Raw genomic sequence first — 24,192 nt, forward strand, 5'->3', positions numbered from 1 at the left:
AGGCTAAGCTAGATGATTATCTGCCCACTGGCTTCCACTAAAACAACGGTCGCTGACTGCCCTGTTGTAGGTCCTCTGCTAGATCACAGCAGAATCTGAAACTTCACTTCCTTTCCCTCTTGAAGAACTAAAGAACAGAGACAGGAACTCGCATATAAGAAACATCGGACGGGAAGTAGTAAAATGAGGAGAGAAGTGGCAGAAAATAGTAGGGAGAGACTGTTTTCCACTTAACCCATGACAATTCAGCTTCCCTGAAATTTGAGGAACCAGTTCCCACTAGGAGTCCAACAACTCTTCATTGCCTACCAAGCTTGATCAGAGGACCACCGCAGTTAGGAGGAGGCAACACTGTAGGAGCACGAAGTTGCAGCTGACTCTAGGGGTTAGTTTCTAACACTGGCTACCTAAAATTTTTGGATTTCTATTGGTAACTAAATATTTGTAGCATGCATATGCACATACATGCCACCTCCTGCCAAATATTACCATCAAGAAGCCAACAGAAATGTCCAAATGATTTTCAATCATTTAAAAGATCTAGACATATTTTTACAAAATTCTGCCATCTGTACAACCACATCATATGGCAGTCAGGAACAACTTGGTATACTCATCTTTTCACTCTGCATTTTCCAAACTTCATCTCTATCTGTCAGATTCAGTAACTGCACATTGTTCTTAATGATCAAAACTCACTATCTATTGTTCCTTTCTCAAAAGTATAGTCTTGGGGCTGGCCCCATGGCCTAGTGGTTAAGTTCAGCACGCTCTGCTTCAGCAGCACAGGTTTGGTTCCCAGGCGTGGACCTACACCATTTGGTGGTGGCCATGATGTGGCAGTGACCCACACTGGCACAGATGTTAGCTCAGGATGAATCTTCCTCAAGCAAAAAGAGGAGGGTTGGCAACAGATGTTAGCTCAGGGTGAATCTTCCTCAGCAAAAAAAAGGTATAGTCTTACAAACAAAGTATGCAGGATGCATATTAACCAAGAAATTCAGTAAAAACTTGAATTGTATAACAGATGAAAAGTGCTAACTGAAACATAAAGGCACAAATACATGTGACATATGATTAAAAGTCAAGTGTAAATATGAAAAGTAATTAGAGATTCTGTTAATTAGCAGAGAAGATTCATGTTCAAAATACAGCCTGCTCTACACCTAGCAGTGTATAGAACCATTCTAGCTTTCAGTATATTTGATTTGGCCAGAACAGTGGGGTTTTGTCTGCTTGTTTTAATGTGAATTTGAATGCTTTTAGGAAGTGCAGGTATTCTGTTTTACCACAGACCCCACCACTCCCAGTTGTGTAAGAGTGAGCCTCATTTATGTTATTTGTCTAGCCCTAAAGGTATTTAAATTTGCAAACACTGCAATTGTAGGTGAAGACGTTTGAACTCATGCAAATTCTGAAATGACTTCGGAAAATACTTAAACAACCATAGTCCTGGACAAACACTAATTTTTTTTAGTGATACAAACATCATAAAAAGAAAACAATGAAACATTTTTCTAAAGGCAACCTTAGGTTCATCATTCTATTTTCAGAGATTCTCTGGGATTGAAAACACTTCAGAAGTCAACCACTCCAGAGCCAGCCCTGATGACCTAGTGGTTAGAGTTCAGTGCACTCTGCTTCAGTGGCCTGGCTTTGGGTCCTGGGCAGAAAACCACACCACTCATCTGTCAGTAGCCATGCTGTGGTGGCGGCTCACAGAGAAGAACTAGAAGGACCTACAACTAGAATATACAACTATATGTACTAGGGCTTTGGGGAGGAAAAAAGAAAAGTCAACCACTCCAATTTTCATCATTTTACAAGGAAGTTAACTGGGGCCCAGAGAGGCAAAGTGACTCTGTCGAGGTCATACAGACAATTGATAACTTGGTTACAAAAGTATTTTGAATTTATTTCCTCTAACAAGATTTTTATTTCATCAAGGGGAAACACTAGTGTTTCTAATTATTCTAAGCCTATTCCAACACATCATTCAGTAAGTATTCAACAAGTAGTACTGAGATTTGCTCCCAGGAGATGAACTCAGTTCTTGTTTATAAATAATCAGAACCTAACTTATACAATGTTGTAGGTCAATTATATCTCAATAAAGCTGGAAATAATAAATAAATAGTCAGAACCCAGCTACAGTTAAACAGAAAGAACAGATTCTTGCTCAGCTGCCATGGTATTTGTTGACTGAATGGAGAAATAAATGCAATGCTAATTCAGTGGCAATTCAGTGGGTATGCTTGTAGTTGGTGGACAAAGGAGCCAAAGGCACTTCAATAGATAAAACTTAACCTTTGAAATAGACACTAGCCTTAAATAAGGTCTTTTCACACAGGAAAAATAGGTTCATAATCCACTTTCATAATGCCTGATTAAACCAAAATACAGCATTTGCCCAGGTAAGCAAATCATCAACTCCTTTGTTAAATAAATCCATCCTCATTATACCTAAAATTTTTGGATATGGCTCAGATCTAATTCCAATATTTTCCAAAAAAATTCACAAACACATTACTTCATTTCTTCCACATTTAGGCAGAATATCAAAAAGCATCATTCTTAGGGCAGTGAAAATACATTGCATGATATTATAATGATGATATGTCACTATACGTTTGTCCAAACCCATCGAACATACAACACCAACAGCAAACCCTAAGATAAACTTTGGACTTTGGGTAATTATAACGTGTTAACGTAGGTTCATCCTTGGTAAAAAATGTACCGTTCTGGTAAGGAATGTTGACCATGGGGGAAGCTATGCATGTGTGGGGGGTGAGGGGTATATTAGAAATCCCCGTACCTCCCTCTCAATTTTATTGTAAATCTAAAACTGCTCTAAAAAATAAAGTCTTTAAAAATATGATAATTAATAAAAAAAAAAAAACATTCTGCAATATACTCTTTTCCAAGCACAGCCTCCAGCTGGGCTCAACAACTTGCAACACGCATGCCCCTGCCTGGGCAGCATCCAGTAATCTTTGGAAGACTCCACATTCTAGTGCCAAGCAGGGCTACAGGAAACACAGCTGCTCTTAGTTATTGCCTCTCTCTCCATTCGCTCGTTTCTTAAACTTTCATTAGCAGGATGATCCTGGTTAATATGGGTGGGAGTTCTTGTACTTGGACCAGATTCTCCTCTCTCATCTTCTACTCTCAGCCATATCATGTTCCAACTAAGTTCAAATGGTGGGAAAATTTTTTTGGTACCTTTCTTCCTTCTCTTTTTATTTCATACTCTATATTTCCTTTTCAATTTTTTCTTTCTCCCTTTCATTAGACAGAACACAAAAGCTCAAACATTATCTCCCTGTTTGTTGTCTGGGAAAGGAGGAAATGGTGTTTGCACTCAACCTAGGATAAGGGTAGGAGAAGCTGAGCCCAGGATGAGGGTGGAGAGAAACCGGTAAGTTCAACATTGGGAAGAATGGAGATTAGAGGCTAAGGAAGAGCAGCCACAATCTGCAATTCTGTTTGACTTTCACCACAGTCACCCTTTCCAAAATTTCAACGGGACAAAATGTGCAACTCTAAATTTAAGGTGTTCCTTCTCTCTTACAGTATCAAATCTGTGACATGGGGATGGGAGTGAGATGTGCTAATTCAGATATTGGGAAAGCTACAGTAGAGAGCTCACACATGCACAAGAACACCTGTCAGAATCTGTCTTGCACTCACACATGACCTGGGCATGCGAGGGCATTAATGCCTCATGGGGCAACCCTTGCCAATGGGGTCAGGAGCTAGTGGATAAATGCTCCCCATCTGAGGCGCATTCTGTAAAGCTTCCTAGAAGATCCTGACAGTTTTCAGCCCAATTGCCCACAATGGTGACCAATTTAATAACATATCTTTGTAGTAGCTTTCTCCTTCCCTGTTTCATTTTCCCTAGCCCCCCACTGCTGGTTCCTGAGACTCTCATGCTCTGCTTTCCGGGGGCGGGGGGGGGGGGGGGGGGGGGCGGGGAGGGCGTCCCATGCTAAAACAATAGAGATGGTCACGAAACTGAGAAAATTAGCCGTATTTATCAGCTTTCTCAACATGTGAGGCCTGCCCCTTGTCCCAGGGCAGAAATCCAATACTTGAAGAATCAGCATGCAATTCTAGCATCATTTCCCACATGCAAGTGGGATAAGAGAGTGGTAAGAACCTGTATGGAACCAGGGCTCTCTTCTGTTTCATGATGTAAAAGTAGTGACATAAAGGTCCCCCTTTAAAAGCTGGGACAAGCAATTTCAGAACAAAAACCACAGTCAAAACTCCCTATACTCTTCTCCACGGAACTCTTCGAAGGACTTACCACTGACTCTCCAAATGGGGCACAATGTGCCTGAAATGATGAAAATACTAATACATACGACCCATAATATACATCTTCTGTATCCATTCCCCCTCCCCAGAAGGGCTGGATGATAGGAATGAAGACTCTTTTGAAATTTGTATACTGCTAAATGGTCCAGGAATAGAAGTGGGCTGCTAATCTTCATCCTCTAGCTGAGGAAGGAAAACGCAGCAGATTTACTCACACATCATTGAATTCCTCCAGAGACCTTGCAGGTGTAAAAACATCCAACAGACCAATCACCTACAAGAAAACATAAAAATCAAACAGTAAATAAATATTGACTTTACTATGGTACCCATCAGGTCTGACTCACTTTAATAGGAACCAGTTCTAAATCCCACTATGTCAGTTCAATAACATCACAACATCATATACTTAATAACTCCAACTTATTTTCTACCCAAATTATGCTTTTGTTTTTTACTTGTTGACATGACTTCTCATAATAACCTATTTTACTATTAAAAATATTCATCTCTTTAGAATTTGGTCACATATACCCATCAGTTTATCAGGAAACAAAAAGATTTAGGGCTCTGGACTTACATATGTACTAATAGTCTAATGATTAACAAACAGAAAAAGTCACACCTCTACAGGTGTCATGATAGTATCATTTTTCTTTTTTATACATATTATTATTCCATGAAAAGTTTCCATGTTACTATATAGTCTTCAAAGTTCACATTTTTAAAGCCCCAAAATATTCTCTCAGTATTTCTTGATATTATTCTTATAATATCCTTAATGTTAAGATAATTTTCTTAATCATTATCAGGTATTTAGATCAGACTACTTAAAAATGAAAATGAAAAAGCTATCTTTATACAAGGATAAAGCAAAGAGCTACTTAATACTCAGTAATCCACGGTCTTTGAGTAGTTTTTCTGGTCATTAACTTATACTGATTTATCCACATATACCATCCCTTACCTGCCCCCTCCATTTCCTCCTAACATCCAGACCACTCATTTCTACAAAGTTAGGCACTGAGAAGGCAAACAAGAAATATAATTCACTTGTAATGTGCCCAGCCAGATTTTAGGGTATCTAGAAATGAAACAAATGAAAGCTAAATGGCCTTCAGGAAACTGACCCATGACTGTGACCTCATCAGCATGTTGCTCTAACCAACCAAGTTAAACAAACAACTGTAAAAGTAAAATATACCAATGCTCAAAACATTATCAGGAAAAAGAGTACTTCTAATCAGCATGTTACTCCACTCATCCAAATAGCAGAATTTTAAAAGCAATTTCAATTATACAGAAGCCAAAAGAGAAACAAAGAAAAAAAAAGGTTTTGGATTCTTGTCATCTGAGATGCCCCATTTCCTCACTGCAATAAGAAAAGTTTAAAACAACTGACATTGTTTTACATTATTTCAATTGTGACTGTCAAAATCATCCGCAGATCAAAATCAAATTAAACCACTAAAGATCCGATTTACACACGATTATTCATGCAAGAGTTACCTCCAAGACAGTAAAACAAAACAAGTCCAAAACATTTTCAAATAAAAGCTCCAACTGCAATTTGAAAACACAACAGGCATTTTGGAATCAAACAGCTGTAAGTCTGAACCCCACAATCAGTTGGTGATTTCTTGGATCCACGAGCTTATGTCTTTTTCATTCCAATAACCCCAGCACTTGGAATAGTGCCTGGTACACAGCAATTCAATTAATATTTGTTAAGTAAATGAAAAAAAGCTATCTTTTTCTGAGCCTCATTTTCCTCATAAGAAAGACATATGGATATCATGGCTTATTTTCATAGTTCCATGGGGAAGATTAAAGAGAAAATATATCTGAAGGTGCCTAGCAGAAAGGACTGATCCACTTGGATTACCAAAATAAGTGGTGATCACAACCTTTAGAGTTTTATAAAGAATTACAAAATATAAATCACAGAAACAAACTATCTGAAGCAGCTACTTCCAGTAACAAACTTTGAAATATAAAGCTAAATCAAATTATTCAAATGATTAGAATGCATGGCTGCAAGAAGCACAATGAACTAATTTGGAAAAAATAATAAAGCATATTAGTAAATGCCCTATCAAATTCTAATTTCCTTTAAAACAACACACTTTATGAGATTAAAACTACTCATGTTACATCAAAGCATTTTTAATTTTTTGTGGGCTTTTTCAAATATCTCTTCGCCATTAATTGCATTTATGGAGTATTAACATAAGGAAAATACTGTAAAGCAAAAGTTTCCTAGCATTAAAATAGATCTGGGAAACATTTTAGGAATATTCCATAATCTATTCATTTCTCATTTCTTAAATGGAAATTTCCATTAATTCAAGTCATATTTTAGCTTGTTTCCTTACTCCTCCTGCCATTATATGATTTCAGATGCTTAAAAGTAACCTAGGAATCAAATATTTAGAAAAGACATTTACAATACAAATAATCAGCAACTATCTCTGATGACTGTCCTACAATGGTCTAAAAGCTGACAGACAGAAGTAATACATTTTTACTAAATTGGCACGTCCTCAAACACTTTAATTCAGTAACCAAAGACAGTATTTAATGTACTTATTTAAAACAAGCACACCAAAACAACCAATTGGTCTACCACGGTAAAGTTAAATCTAAGGCTGCCAAATAAAATTTATAAAAGAATTCCCTTCATCATTTTTAAATTTGAAAATGTAAACATCTCCAGGCCCCTAACTGGGCAATCTCTGTAGTACCTCCCCAGACAGCAAAAAGGATGCAGCTAGCAGCTCGCTTCCCTTTCATCTTTCCTCAGAGCAGGTATGGATAAGATCAAGGTCACAAGTTCAACCAGGAATGAGCCAGCTAACTGTTCAGAGAATAACTCTTACAGTCACAAAGCACATTCGCCAGCTCCTTACCCATCTGATAAACGCGTCTCTGTCACTCACTATTAGTACTAAAAGGAACACCTTAAGATGAACTACGGCTTGTGAGTCAGAGACATTTTTGTGTAAAAGATCCCATGTGCATTCTGGCATCTAAAAATTCTATTTGTTACCAATACCTAAAATTTTCAAGAGTTTTCAGCTGCTGCTGCTGCTGTTGTCATCTTTAGAGGCCTGGTGGCTAGCTAAAAACTGGATGGTGGCCCCAAACAGTCATTTAAAAAAACAGAAAGAGGAAGAGGCAGATGAAGGTGGAAAGGAATTCATCTTAAAATCCTCGATTAAACTTACTTGGGAAGTCTTGGTTCTTTACTGGGTAAAACTACTTTTACATTGTAAGCACCTAACAAGTGTTTACAGAATAGGCTGAGCCTCAGAAATTTTTCTACACTGAGTCAAAGTTTTCTAGCCCCTTCTCATTCCCCCTTCAAACATTTGCCAACATAATAAAGAACTATAAAGCATTCAGCCATGTGCCTTCTTTTGTTCAAACAACAAATCACCAATATCTGAGTACAGGCAACCCTCTACACTGATACTGCTAAAACCTAAACATCTTAATATAAAATAGACCAACTGCTATTAAGCAAGCTGCTTATAACACAACTTACGTAAATTAAAATCCTGTTTTCCTATTACTGTCAGTCCTCTTTTTTTAAAGAGTCTTGTAGCCTTTCCTAAATTAGAACAATTGTATTCCATCACTGTGGCCTCTTTATTTCTCCAAATACAGAATTGCCCAAATGTAACCAGCCAATATCACATAAGATACACTTCAAAGTATCTCATTTCAGAAAATTAAAGCATGAAAACTAAATAAGGTTGTTTCTTATGATCACTAGAAAAGCCAAGGCATGGATTCAGACAATGCAAAATAATTTTTGCCCTAAACGTTGGCTTAAATTGTCTATGAAGAAAAGCAGAACAATAAAGCATAGCACTGGTCATCTTCTAAACTAGATGTTCTTAAATTAGCATAGGCAATATCAGTGGAATCCCGGGGCCTCCTGGAGGTGCTTTTGGTTTCCATAATTATTTGGCTTGCATTCCATTTTCAAAGTATTCTTTATATTTAAAAAGCTATGACAATGTCTCTCTGTCACATTTATTAATGTGCAATGAAAAACAGCATACACACCCAACCGTGTTAAGAAACCAAAGGTAAATGCATCAGTTAAGCTGCCAGGCCACCTTGATTTTATGCAGACCTTGGAATACAGCTTCTCCTGCCAGCTTTTTCCACATATCTCAACTTCTTGTAAACATGTCACTGATTAGGAAGGCCGGAGCTCTGCGCCGAGCTTTTGAAAAACTTAAGTTTGTACATGGATGCTGATAGAAAATTAGACCTAGGAACAGAGGTAATCTGTGGGAAACAGGATTTTCTCAATAGTATGCAAGTAAAAGAAAACATGAAAATAAATAAGAAGCTGCAGCTGTGATTATAATGGCCTCCATAATCCAACTTCATATTTAAGTCTCAATGCTCTCAATTTGGAAGAAACTTGTACTTTGTGAAACAAAAGTATATTAATAAAGTATCACTTATCTGTGACCTTTTTTTTCTTACCATGGAGAAAAAAGTTCAATTATTAAGACAGAAAAAATCTGAATAGCCAAGTAATAAATTTACAGATTTTGAATTTTTTTCAAATCAATACAGTCAAATGACTCTAAAATCTCTATGGTCATTTTTTCTACAGTGCCACAAATTTTACAATTACTTTCATATAGCAACCACACAACTTCTTTTTAACTTGACTTTGAAATTTAGGAAAATAAGTGTCCTCAGTCAACTGTTTTTTCACTTTCAGTTAATATTCCAATTGCATCCATTTATTTACCATATTAGGATTTGTAAGCACTCCTTTGCAGGATGGCAATGTTCTCAAATTTCCAAATTGATAGAAAACAAAAACTCATATTTAATGTAAACAATGTGTTGTCACATTTATTAAAATACCTGAATCTGGAAAAGTTGTCTTTTGAAGAAGATTAAAAAGAAAAATTATAATATTAAAGTATACATAAAATAATAGCCATCTTTGACAGGACATTCAGTAAGCTCAAGGCACTCTTCTTCAAAACTTCTCCACTGAAACAACCCATAACAACACAAAATAGCCATGGGCTCCCACATGCTGATAATACAGCCTTAAGTCAGCCAGGTAAAGAATACAAAATTTCTTTGTAATTATTTTCTCTTAAAAATGCTTGTAAATTGTGTTGCAAGTCATAAGATATCATTTTTTATTAAAAAAATTTGTTTTAATGATTTCCCTCTAAAAACCTTTGAGTAAAACTTGAACTCCAGGAAGAAGTACCAATTTCATGGCAAAGCTTTGAGTAGCGACGTGATGGAAGGCAGTGACCACTGACACCCCAGTGAGAGCACGGCCCGAAGTCTGATGCACTCTGAAGCATTTCCACTGGCAGTAATTAAAACACAATTGTTTCCAGTCTGTTCAGGAGCAGAATTTATTCTTCCTTGAAGGAATAACTTACATTTTCATGTTTCATGTGTTTAAGTAACCGTAGTTCTCTGTAGGTCCTTTTGGCATGAATAATGGACTGAAACGGTCTGGATAGCTTCTTCACTGCCACACGTAACCCAGTTTTTGTGTCAAAAGCAGCACTAAGGGGAAAAAAAAACATAAAAACCCATCATTAAATGTGCTCTAAATACTTCAAAATTAGTATTTACAAGCCTATTTCATTACCAAATTAAATGGATCTATAACAAAATACAAGGAAAGTATAAAGATAAAAACTAAAATGACCTATAATCCCACTAGCCAAAGTAATCTTCTCTTATTATTTTCGTGTTTCCTTCTTATCTTTTTCTCTATGCACCTAAATCAGGGGTCAGCAAACTTTTTCCATGAAGGGCCAGATAGTAAATATTTTAGATTTTGTGAGGTTTGGGGTCTCTGTGACAACTACCCAACTCTGTGGTTGCATTTGGAAAGTAGCCAGATACCAAATTTAAAAATGGATGTGGTTGTGTCCAGTGAAATAACACAAAAGCAGGCAGCCACGTGTTCTAGATGAGCCAACAGACTGATCTACAAAGAGCTGGATTCTGCCGGTCCTCTCTGCCTAGGCCTCATAGTCACCTCGCCACCATGTGCTGCCTGAGCAGAGTAGAGAACTTGGAAACCACTAGGTTTTCAGGACAATGAAAATTTGGCACAAACACTTCTTGAGCACCTACAAAGTATTTGCCACTTTTTAGAAGCTGAGATACAGTTGGGAACAAGTCAACAAATCCCTGCCCTCAGGGGCTGGGGGGAGAGGGGAAGAGCAGAATAATAAAATAATTCCAAATAGTGATGAGTACTATGACTAGATAAAACAGAATAACTGGGGGACCGGCCGCATGGCCGCGTGGTTAATCTTTGAAAAAAAAAACAAGAGAAACAATAAATTGGGAAGAAGAGTGACGGAAAGCCAGTGGAGTTACGCTACTTTAGCTAGGATGTCTGAGGAAGTACATTTGACCTGAGACAACTGAATGATGAGAAAATAGCAACTATGTAAAGACACAGGGGAAAAAGAGCCTCAAGCAGAAGAAAAAATAATATTATTAACATTTACTGAGTCTTTAGTGCACATGCCCTTTACATTAATTTTTTTAATCCCCAACACCCCCCCTTTTTTTTTTTTTTTTAGAGGAAGATTAGCCCTGAGCTAACTGCTGCCAATCCTCCTCTTTTTGCTGAGGAAGACTGGCTCTGAGCTAACATCCGTGCCCATCTTCCTCTACTTTATATGTGGGACACCTGCCACAGCATGGCTTTTGCCAAGCGGTGCCATGTCTGCACCCGGGATCGGAACCGGGGAACCCCAGGCAGCCAAAGCTTAACGTGTGCACTTTACCGCTGTGCCACTGGGTCAGCACCCCCAACCCCCCTTTGAAGTAAGTACCATTATCATTCTCCTGTCTACAAATAAAGAAACTGAAGCAAAGGTTAAATAACTTGCCCACCGACGCAAAGCTAGAATGTGGCAGAGCAGGGAGTCTGGATCCAGAGCTTATGCTAGCAACCACTTGGCTATGCTGCCTCTCAGAAGAGCAGGTGCAAAGAAAGGAAAAAAGAAACAGAGGTAGAAAAAATACGGCATGCTGGAGTGACAGAGAGAAAGGCGGCCTGTGTAGGTGCAGCAGAGAGAGCAAGGGGAGAGTAGAAAAGAATAAGGTCACAGATACAGCCAGAGGCTAGATCATGTAGGACACTTACAGCAAAAAACCTGACGTGTATTTTAATTATTTTTCGAGACTGGGTTAATTCAATCATGCCTCATCCTTCTGCAGATCTCAGTCTCTAATGGGCATCCAAGACTTCTGGATCATCTACTATCACCAAACTTCTTCCCAAATGACTCTGTGCTCGCTCCAGAGGTTCCCCTCCTTTCACTCCTAAATCCTTACTCTCTGTCCTTGCCCTTCAACTCCCAATTTGTGATAAATTCCTGTAAATCTTTAACCCCTTTTCTGAACCTTCCCTCCTTTTCTTTGCCTTAGCTGAAATTAGGCTGTATCTTGAAAACACTACTTCTCTTACAGCCCTGCCATTAGAGGGCATTCTCTCACAGCCCAGGTACCTCCTGTCTAGCAGGTGGGGTAGATGTCCTCCTTGCCAACAGTACCGCTTCCAGACCACAACTCTCCCTTTGTTTTACAGAAGCCCCTACTCATGACCACTCCGCCCTCTCTGCTGCTATTATCCACTGACCTGGCATTTTCCATCATTCATCGAAAAGTCCATTCCTATCTCAAAGTCCCTCTCCACTCCCAACTTCTGTCATCACTCTTGGCAACTTCAACATCTAGGTGGAGGGCACATCCAACATCCTGGTCTCTCAGTTTCCTGATCTCTCCAGGAAACTCCACCTCATCCAGTCACCTCCGCGGTCACACTCTGGACCTTTATCACCACCAAAAGCTGCCCTGCCTACACAATTTTGAATGCCATCATTCATTTTCCATCACAAACCTCCTATGCCTTTTAGTTTATTTCTAGTTTACTTGTACCCTGACTACAACAATTCCTTGACCTCATCATCATTGCCTGTTTCTATTCTTCAATCCTCTCCTCTCTTCACGTCCCTTCCTTCCTGGCTTACACTACATGCTCCACTGTACCTCTCCTCTCTCTCTATCTCTCTCTCTCTCTCTCTGATGTACTCAGCTGGATAAAGTCTAACTTTGGGTGATCGCAACTATGTAATTCTCCTTGTGTGATTTCAAGAACTAACTGTGGTTGAAGAAAAAAGAATACACAATCATACAGGTTGGTTTCATTCTTAATTTCTGACCTTAACCTCTAATAAGGCCCTCAATATGGTCACTTTTTGTAGTAAGTTCATTTTCCTACTCATAATCATCATTTGGCAACACCTCTCTCCTCAAACCTCCAATTCACCCTCCTCCGTCAGGAGTTGCCCTTGCTTTCACTGAGAAAACAGAAACCATCAAAAGGGAGCTCCATCTGCCTACCACTAAATCTAAAAACCCATCTCCACTGGACTCATCTCTCTGCTTTCTCTCTTGCTATAACTAAGGACGCATGCCCTTTCTTGTAAAAATCCAAGACGTCAATACATGCTTTGGACCCATCTTCCCTCACCTTTTCAAGGACTTCACTCCTTCATTCCCTTTCTCTCTACATCATCCATTTCTCCCTATCTAAGGGATCATTCTCATCAGCATAAATATGCTCTAGTTATTTCCCATCCTCAACAAACAAAAAATTTCCCTTGACAGCTCCCCATCACAGTTAAAATTCTCCAATGGTTCTCAAAGTGTGGTTCCTGGACCAGGAGCATTGGTGTCACCTGGGAACTTATAAGAAATGCAAATTCTCAGGTTCCACCCCAGACCTACTGAATCAGAAACTCTGGAGTGGGTCTAGTAATCTGTGTTTTATCAAGCCCTCCATATAATTCGAACACACAATGAAGTTTGGGGACTACTCATCAATACCTCTGCTACTCCGTGGACCACGAGCATTGGCATTATCTGGGAGGTCTTTAGGCATTATCTGGGAGGTCTTTAGAAATGCAGAATCTTGGGCCCTAGAGTAGAATCTATGTTTTGAAAAGCTCTCCAGGTAATTCACATACATTTTAAGGTTTGAAAAGCACAGATCTACACAAATGACTCATTTCTTCAGCTCCCATTCTTTCCTCAATCCATTCTACTGCTCTTCTCAGGGTCATCAATGACCTCTGTTACCAAATCCAATGGCCACTTTTCTGAACTAGCAATTGACACAGTTACCACTGCCCCTTTCTCTAAACACTCTCCGTGCTGGAGTCTGTATCAGCATTCTCCTTGTTTTCTATGACCTCTACCGCAGATCCTTCTCTGCCCCCACTGCATGTAGCGCCCCTACTCAAGCTCTGTATGATGGAGTTCTTCAGAGCATGGCACTGGGCCCTCTTCTCTTCTCTCTCCCACGCTCTCCCCTTCTAGATGATCTCATTTATACCCATGACTTTAAATTAAATGCCTTTTATATATTGGAAACTCACAAATCTATGTCTCTAACCGAAATCTCTTCTCCAAGCCTGACTGCCTACCTGACATCTCCATATGAAAAACAAACAAAAGCCTTCAACTTAGCAAGTTCAAACACCCAGAACTATTCCTCTCCTTGTCTCCTTCATCTCAGTAAATGGACTTTCCATCCAGTTGCTCAAGCCAGACATTTGTCATTGTCCCTTTCCTCTGGTCTCCTGCCCCCCACGTAAATCTATCAGCAAGTCTTATGGTTTCCATCTCCGAAATACATCTCCAATTCAACTTCTCTTCATTTCACTGCCCCCATACTAGTCCAAGTCATCCTCATTACCAGCCTGCCTTCTTATACTGGTCTCCCTGCCTCCTGTTTTTCTCCCTCTATTATACTCTCCACAAGCATCCAATTCAATCATTTAAAAATACAAATTAGGTAACACCAGTCCTCTTCTTCAAATCCTTCAAGGAATTTCCTTGACATATAAAATAAAATGCAGATTTCCTATCATAGCCTGCAAGGCTCAGGCGATCTGACAGCCAATGACCACTCCATCCCGCGCCTGTGCCACTCCTTCCTTCCCTTCAGCCACTATGTTCTGAACACGCCGGTTCCTTTCGGTTCCTTAAACTCTTGAGACACGTTGCTCCTGAAATGCTCTTCTCCCCCCACCTCCACTACAACCCACAGCTGAATCTTTACCCTTCAAGACAGGCTTAAATACTCACCCTGCCCCCCCGAGAGATGTATCTAAGAGGTCCCAAGCAGTCATTCTCTGTCACAACATCCTTGTTGTTTCCTTCCTTACCCCACATCAAAGGAGGAGGGTCTCTTCTCTCCCACACCTCTTGTTCCTAAAAACCCATAAAATAGTAACTTCTTCCCTCCTGGGAGTACCAAGTAAATTTACACTCTTCTCTAAAACCCTCACTGACTCTGGTGAGACTGAGAAAATGGCCACTGCTCCTGTGTGACCCATTCTCTTCAGCTCTCCACTTCAGAGTTTGCCTGCCCACCTGCAGACTATGTACCTTCTCCTCTCCTCCCCTGATAAGCCTGGTGGGGCCTCTTGGAACAAGGAAAGTCATCAGGTTTCTAGCTGACCTGCCCGTGACTGAGTGTGCAAGTTCAACTCAGTGGGGAAGAAATAAGAAGCCCACTTGAGCTGCCTGTCCAAATCATTCTCCACGCAAGCTTTACCAGCAACAAAGTGCATATTTTTATCTCTATTTGACTCTGATATCTACCGCTCCCGTATCTATTCTGCAAAAGGCAGGCTAGGATTAATCAGTACCCTACAGACCCCAATAATCAGAATTTATTACTATATGTTTATTTACTATCCAGCAGAGTAGCTGAATAAGGGCTGGGGCTCTGATATTAGACTATCTGAATTTTAATTCCAGTTCTGCCATTCAGTAGCTGTATATGAGGAAGTTAATTAAATTCTCTCAGCCTCATATATAAAATAAGGATAATGTTCATATCTAATCTGCAGGATGTTTGTTAGGATTAAATGTGATAACTTTCGTAGTAGTTTAGCAAAGGGCCTGGCCTATGGTAAAGCTCAAATATTACATGTTAATAATGTCTGCCTTTCCCACTCATCATAAGCATCTTGAGGGTATGAAGTGTCTTCTGTTTTATTCACTATTTATTACACAGGATTTAGCATAGTGCCTGGAACATAGTACATTCTCAATAAATGCTTTAAAAAAGTACAAAAAAGTATTTTAGAATGTAGTTATCTGAAATATGAAAGAAAAAACTTCAATTTTATCATGTGGCTCTCAATTTTTATAAATTCAATAGTATCCAACAAGAAACTGATATTAACGTTACAACCCTACGTTTATTGAGCACTTATTATTTGTAGGCAGTGTTTTTAGATCTTTACATGAAGGAATAACTTTATTACAACTTTATGAGAAGACGTGATTATTACTCTCATTTTACAGATGAGAGAACTGAGACACAAAGGGGTTAAGTAATGTGCCGAGAGTACAGACAGAAATGGGAGAGCTGGGATTCAAATCCAAAGGGTGTGTTTCACGTGTGAAGTCTTAACCACTTTACTATAATGGAAAAGCAAGTTCAATTTTGCTAATAGTTCATTTAATATATTCTAATTGTATGGACTCTGCTTCTTTTCTAAAATGCTTCCTACTATAATTAATTGCATTTCATAAGGAAAAAGTTTTTCCTGTAATCTTACATTGAACTCAGGATGGTACTAATGAAATGTATTTCATAAGAAACAACTTTCACTCTCTATATTACTTTATTAAGGGGAAGCTGTCAGTCCCTGAAGTTCTGCTACCCGCTATGAGTCTAAAACACTAAAGGAGTCGACAATGGGGCATCTCACAAATACCAAAATACCACTTCCTAGGTATTTTCTGAAATATCTCCTTCATGAAATTCTTTGTTAGATACAAAAGAAACATTAAACACAGTACCTGATGTCACAGAGCTTACCATCCAACTGAGATGGTGAAACACACACGAAAGCAAAGAATGCCCAATAACACAGTACAACTATAAACGGACAGCTGACCACTTTCGAAAAAGTTGGATTCAAAAATATATAAATTAGGTTTAAAAATTTATATAGAAAAATATGTAACTTGGGTTCAAAATATATAAATGTTCATTGCAGCCTGTTCACCAGAACAAAACCAGAAGCTGCCTTAAAATTCGATAGGCGAGAGTTTAAATTATGGTGAATTTTCATGTACCATATATTGCAGCCATTCACAAGAATCTCCACATACTACTATGTACATGTTATATTTCTGACAGGAAAGAGAACAAGTTTCAGCAGTAAAGAATGATCCTGTCAGTGGAAAACAAAATGTATACTCATACATGTACACATACATACACAGAGAAGAAATGCCTAGTGTACTCAGACTTTTCACACTTTTGCTTTTTATTTTACATTTTTCTATCCTTTGATTTTTTTAAAAAAACCGAGCTTATATCTTTTAATAAAGTCATTAATAAAGTTAGAAGTACAAGTCATCTATATTGTTACCCTAAAACAGCAACAAAAAAAGAGGAACTCTTTCTAACTTCAATAAAACCACTATTAACAACTATATTTCCTTCAAATGATACTTACACGGCTATACTCAGAGTATACAAGTAAATTTAATATCATCTATCCTCCACCCCTAAACCATAAGCATTTTCCATTGTACTAAACAATCATTTACAATAATTTCATTAAATATCTGTACCACAATCTACTCAGCCCTTCTCTTACTGATGGGCATTACAGCCATTCCATTCATTCACACACACAAATAACATAAAGACCACTACACTGCACATTTTAATTTATACCATTTCTTCTGTAATTGCGTGATTTCCTTAGAACAGACTCATAATTTTTACTTCAAAGGACATACACTCCCACTTTTTAAAACAGATTTTACTCATGAAAGAGAACAAGCAGGAATTGTTCAGAGAAACTGCTCTCTGCTTACTAGTTAGTGATCCCTATAGCACAAGCTGCTGAAGCAAGAAATAGACAACCCATTTCAGCCCCCACTTCTTTAAGCATTTAACTGCTCTGACCTAGTCTCCTGTTTCTACCACTAATCAAAGCAGTAGAGAGAGGGGAAATCAGGCATTTCATCCTAAACTGAACACTGGAATTACCAAAAGCAGAAATTCCTAATAATTAAAGAAAATCACCTGATGAAATTAATTGAATACTCAAAGGAGAAGAAATTCAAATTTATTGACTACTTGATTATGTCACATATTATCTTGGAAATACTTAATTTAATCCTTATAATAACTTTGTGAGATAGTTACATTTACTTTCCAAAATAAGAAATTCATCGTTAGAAACATTAACAACCCACCCAAGGTCTGTCTAATTTCAACGCTCATTCTTTTTCCAGGATGCCAAGCTGCCAGGGATAAGGACAACCCTAGGACTAACTATTGGCTTTGCCTTTATTATAATGATTCACTTACTAGTATTACCAGTTGGGAAGATTCCTCTTAATCACATTTTTAAACTACAGGTACAAATAAAACCTTGTTTTCATGAACAACATCATAAAATGGAATTATCTTTATGATGATCAGGTTCTCCAAACTAAAATTTAGGACACATTGCTTAATAAGTTTTCTCCCCAACTGAAATTCACATGAAGTCTTCCAAAGTTATAAAATTCACATTTTATAAAATCATTGATATGGTTAAAAAAATTAAAGGAAGAAATACAAAATTCATTAAAAGCAATTATAATATTAGGATGTCACTGTCATTCATCTACTGCTGACTGTAAATCCAATGCCTAAGACACAATAATATTCATTCAACGAAACTGAACGTTTTGTTACACATTCATACTTGCCTCCCACCCCCACTGAAAAAAAACTGTCTTACTAGATTCTTAATATATGCTGATATAATTTTATTTAACTCCTAAATTTATTTACACATACCCTGCTTTATTCCACAACAGATTTAAAGCAGCCTGGAACTGTATATACACAACTTGACATAACAGTAAGCGATTAAGAGAAAAAAAATAAGATAAATTCCGTACAGGTAAGGTTAGCATACTAACATATATCATGAGGTCCTCTCTAAATACCCACTAGAGGTGGGCCTCAAATTTGGCTCTGAGCCCACTAAAGCCAACACAAAGAGAACACAACCAGTTAAGACATGAGTCACGAACCATATAATAAAAACAAACCAGGTACTCAGGAGAACTGAAGAGAGGCATAATTACTCCTGCAATAAAACCAGAGTTCCTCCTGTGTATGTTTATAAAGGAGACACTGCAAAACATGGTAAAAATGCCCTAATCGACATCCTTACACAAACATAATAGTGGGTTTCAGACAGCTGTTTTCTTAGAGCACCCATCAGTGGAGACTGCTTCATAAAGCCAAAATACAGTTCATTACCAGCGAAGGGGGGGAGGAGAGCACAAAACAGCATAGCAGGCTGCTCTCTGACAGACTTCATCCAAGAGGAAATCTTAAATGTGTGTAGAAAAATAGATAATAAGCTCCATATTCCTCAGAAAATCCTCCAAAGATTTCTATCAACTGAGCTTCTGATAGGTACAGAGACATAAGGGCTCTGTGTTTATGCTCCATCACTGGCACCAGGCTTGCAGATTTCCTATGTTGCAAGGTAAAGGCAAATCATGATGCTTGAACGGTCAGCTGGGTTGGTAGGCAGAGGAAGACAGACAACCTCTTAAGAAAGATGAGGTGCTGTCTAACCAGGACAAGTGCCCATGTCCACAGAGCACGAAAGTACAAATGACTGCACCAGGATTTTCCTCAAAAAAATGATTTGGGTTTTCCCCAACAGAATGGAGAATGAGCAATCACCTGGCAAGTCTCTGAGTAATTTGTGGGGATCCTAAATGATTTTATAATTTCTTCCAATGGTCACAGATGACCTCTCTCATCCCTGAATGACGTTAATAAGGAAAAATGAACCCGCAATAATAGTTAAGCAAACACAATTTTATTTATTTTTGGAAATTATTAGAAATGTTTGAATATATTAAAATCTATAGTTACAGTGAGTTAACAAGTTCTCGTTAATATATCAAATTCATTAAAATATCTAAGTTAGGAGCTGGCCCTGTGGCCAAGTGGTTAAGTTTGCGAGCTACACTTTGGTGGCCCAGGGTTTCGCTGGTTCGAATCCTGGGCGCGGACATGGCACCGCTCATCAGGCCATGGTGAGGTGGTGTCCCACATGCCACAACTAGAAGGACCCACAGCTAAAAATACACAATTATGTACTGGGGGCTATGGGGAAAAAAAGGAAAAATAAAATCTTTAAAAAAAAAATCTAAGTGAAAAGAAATAATTTGCAAAAACATGACTTCTCTTCTCCAGATCATACAATTTGAGGCTTTTTTCCAATTTATTTCAGGTTAATTGACAACAGCCTTCAAAATAACTAAGTAATTCAGACTGCTAACTTGGAACTTTCTCTTTCCCTGTAACACTTGATACAAATTTCAACATATGCCTACTGGAAATACTTTTCAGCACATATCTCCCTCTACTACAGAAATCTACTTTTCCTTCCTTCTAAATTCAGACAAATATGAAGTATCACGCAGTTCTGATGCTTACGTTCCACCCCTGCATTTTGGAAGTAACGGCATGAAGATAAAGGCAACTTTATGCAAAACCCAGAACTCAAGTTTTGATTTAGGAACCTAAAAAACATTCCTCAGAGTAGCAAGGCACTTAAAATTGACTTTAAAAGCTCATAACATTTGAAACATTGTTAGCTTTCTTCTAATATCTTCACTAACTCTCACATACCTTGTTTTAATGTCTACATAACACTTTTTTTAGAAAACCACAAAATGGTTTGACTATTTGCACGATATACAGCATTTTTAAATGGAATTTAGCTTCTTACAATAACACTTTCACATTGATGGGAGGAACATCAGATGTTATTAATGCAATTGTTACTAGTAAGTGCAATAGAACCAATCCCCAGATTTTCAGTTCTCAAAATTCCTCTCAAAGAGGCTTAAAACATAAATGACATATGAAAAACCTTATCAATAGATTAGCAGCCCAGAATGGAAAAAAGAATCATTTAGTTGATCACTTACCTTGCCTCGCAGAACTTATAGTTCAAGAACATTTATGCAAATTCAGTATTTTCATGAAAATCTCATTCAGAGAGGAAAATATATTTGTGATAGGATTTATTAGGTACATTAGCTACAGGGCTAGGACTCAGTGAATGGCAACACACACACTAGGTACTTGCCATTCCTGATCCAGTCCAATTACTGCTGCAAAACCTAAGCTACTGGAACAAAAATGTTTTTCACAACTGCTTCAATTTACTAGGCTGGTGAAAGCTAACATTCAAACAATGTAGAAATTCACTTGACACGCAATCTAAAAATCCAAAACCATCTGTGATTAAAATGTGAAATGCAATTACTCTTCATCTGCTGTAGCTCCATTGGAAAATAGAATGGTTTTATAAGACATTTCTTCATTAAAGCTTTAAAAGCTACAGCGGTGTCAGTTAACATACGTGACTGCAAACGTGAAACGATACATCTGCGTCAAGAGCAATGGTTATCCCATATTGATTTCAAGAATATTACATGTAGATTCTTTTATTTCTTTCAAAAAAGATTATTTTCCAAAGCTTCACTGGAATGACATCACCCTGAGTACATTCTCTCTAGTTGAAAATTTCAGTAACAAATAGTTTTGAAGTTACAATTAAATACTTTTTAACTCCTTTAAAGCAAGTCTGAAACATTAAAGAGACTAATTGCATATTACATTGTAACTATTTAGTATTACCATCAATCAACTTTGCCTTGCTGCTACAATTAAAAGGCTTTTACAGTTACAGTGTTTATAGGCTTCACATCCAGAAAAGCACCTTACAAACATATGTTATGAAGATGACTATAGATGTACATAACAGGCATTAATGTGTCTTCACAACTTATGGCTTTTGCTCAGTCTGTGACTCTCCATCTTATGTGACACATATATATCTTTTACAGTAACAGTGTGTTATTTACCTGTTGCTAGATAATGAATTACCCCCAAATTTGATGGTTTAAACAAGACTTACTATTTCACAGTTTTTCTGACTCAGGAATTCAAGAGCAGCTGAACTCAGTGGTTCTGGCTCATAGTCTCTTCGCGAGGTGGCAGTTAAGATGTTGGCCACAGCTACAGTCATCTGAAGGCTTGACTAAGGCTGGAGGATCCACTTCCAAGATGGCTCACTGACATGGCACTGCCAGCCCACAGCTCTGCGCAATGTGGCCCTCTCCAAAGGGCTGCTTCAGGATTTTTCAACATCGGAGCTGACTTCTCCTAAAGCAGTGGTTCTCAACGGAGGGCAATTTTACCTCGGGACGTTTGACAGTGTCTGAGACATTTTTTGGCTGTCACAACTGGGGTGTGTGTGGGAGGGTGTGCTACCGGCATCTAGTGGGTAAAGGCCAAGGATACTGCTTAACATACTTCATAATAAAGAAGCATCTGGCCAAAAATGTCAACAGGACCAAGGTTGAGAAACTGCCCAAAGCAACGATCTCAGAGAAAAAGCAAGATGGGGGCCACAATGTCTTTTACCACCTACCCTGAGAAGTCACACTCCACCATTCTGTCACATTCCATACATGAAAGGAGTGAGTCACTAAGTACAGCCTTCACTCAAGGAGAGGAGAATTAAGCTCCATCCCTTTAAGGGAGGAGTATCAAATAATTTATGGCTATATTTTTAAATCATTACACTTGGCAACTTGATTTTTTCTTTATCAAAATACTGGAATTTTCAAGATATCGCACTTCCTTTTGGGGAAACTAGATAAGAACATTTTTACTGCTCTAGAAAAATCACTGAAATTCCATTTAACAAAGCTACTTTTGAATCCTCGTGAGTAGTGTCTGTTAGCAGTTTTTGATGACCTGATCTAGAAGAATTCTATTAAGTATAAACATATACAGTTTGATGTAGAGAAAAGTAAGTAGTCAAAAGATTTGAGTTCTAGTTTTGGATCTGGCACTTCCTAGCCAGTGATCTTGGCCAAAGCTTCTATGAGCCTGTTTCCAAATCAATCAAATGGAAGTATCATCAGCCCTCCTTTCTCACAATGCGGCTTTGAGGCTCAAATAAGATAATTATGTGAAATTACTTTATGAACTTTAAAAGGCAGGTAAGTTTTAAATGTTCTGAGTTGAAATGAACATGCTATTATAAAATGGTTTCATGATCAGCTTCCAGCATGGGGTTTATCACATAGTAAATTCTCAAGATATATTTTTAGATCTCTTATTCTCAAATTTGAGGTTGAGTACATCTCTGAAATAACAGCAAAATAGGGCAGATTATGAAAATATAATTGAGGGCCCAAATCCTTGATCACCTGTTGTCATGCACATTTATTCAGCAATCATTAGACAGGATCTAAAAACGACTACAACCAGTAACATAATGTAGCCAATACTTTAGACCCTGAACTGAAGAAATTATTCCTTTATATATTTGTTTTCCAATTTAGATTTGTGAGAGAACAGGAGCTGTAGTTTATTTATCTGTTTATCCTCAGGATCTAGCCTAGTGCCTAGAACATAATGCAAGATTAATAAATACATACCAAAGCAGATCGTTCCTTTGCTTAAGGAACTGAGAACTCTAGCTGGGGAGTCAGAAGGCACAGACACACACACAAACAAATTACTAAAGACTTTAACAAAGCAACACATTTGCTTCCTCCAATACACTCTGTATGCTCCAGTCAGACCAATTTTAAAACACTTTTCCTAGCTACTTTATAACTCCAGGAAACTTGAACAGCTCTCTCCTACCTAGAAAAATGCCAATGCCTTAGCCCTACTCCAGACCTAATTCTTAATTTCTGCGGGTAGGACCCAAGCACCTGTATGTTTAAAAGTTCCGCAAGCGATTCTGAAGCACAACCAGAATGAGAACCACAATTGGGTTCAACCTACTGGAGATATTCCTCCTGTCAGGCCAGAACATCTCATGTCTAATTCTCTTAGTTATGTTTTCTCCTGTTACCTAAAAATGTTTCCTTTCTTTCTCTCCAAATACTACCAATCCTTCAAAATAATCTTCAAACCCTTCCTCTTCCACAAAACCATTCTAACTACTATCATCCACAATGCCTCCACATCTCTACAGACATCAATACCTTTTTTTTCTTTTTTGAGGAACATTAGCCCTGAGCTAACTACTGCCAATCCTCCTCTTTTTGCTGCGGAAGACTGGCCCTGAGCTAACATCCATACCCATCTTCCTCTACTTTATACATGGGACACCTACCACAGCATGGCTTTTGCCAAGCGGTGCCACGTCCGCACCTGGGATCCGAACTGGCAAACCCCGGGCCGCTGAGAAGCGGAACGTGTGAACTTAACGCTCTGCTACCGGGCCGGCCCCCATCAATACCTTTTTATATATATAGTTCACTAATATTTTATGACTATTTCTTTTATACACTAGTGGGCATTTAACAGTCTGATGAATGACCAACAGATTTCTTTCACTACAGTAAATCTAAAACATAAACATGAATATAAACACATATTTCAAAACTTCCAAAATTATGTTGCCTTAAAACCTAGAGTTATAGAAATCTTCAGGTAATTGGCTCATTCCTTGATTATAATTTTCAGGACCATGCATTCATCAGTGCTAATGATGAGCTCCCTTCATATATTAGCTCCACATATCCAAGGCTGAACCACACAAGTTTATAACATGAATCTATCCCCAGGGTAGTTAGTACTACATCTCTGAGATTGTCTTCAAGAAGTGTGTAGAAAAATAATCAAGGGAAAGCACGAAACATTACCATTTCAATACACTCGAAATCCACAGG

The 24,192-nt window shown here is 38.2% G+C and overlaps 1 protein-coding gene across 3 annotated transcripts in view; it reads right to left on the bottom strand.

The window, feature by feature from the left end:
• The window catches only part of MAPK14 (mitogen-activated protein kinase 14), a 67,652-nt gene that overhangs the window by 34,279 nt on the left and 9,181 nt on the right, over positions 1-24,192 (bottom strand). For all 3 annotated transcript variants that reach the window (XM_046639428.1, XM_046639427.1, XM_046639426.1), the window contains exons 2-3: positions 9,768-9,897; positions 4,542-4,600 (exon numbers count right to left, since the gene is read on the bottom strand). In XM_046639428.1, the coding sequence (XP_046495384.1) occupies positions 4,542-4,600; positions 9,768-9,897 (189 nt within the window). The remainder of the gene's footprint in view (positions 1-4,541; positions 4,601-9,767; positions 9,898-24,192) is intronic.

This window comes from Equus quagga, chromosome 15 (genome assembly GCF_021613505.1).
Source record: "Equus quagga isolate Etosha38 chromosome 15, UCLA_HA_Equagga_1.0, whole genome shotgun sequence".
NCBI lineage: Eukaryota > Metazoa > Chordata > Mammalia > Perissodactyla > Equidae > Equus > Equus quagga.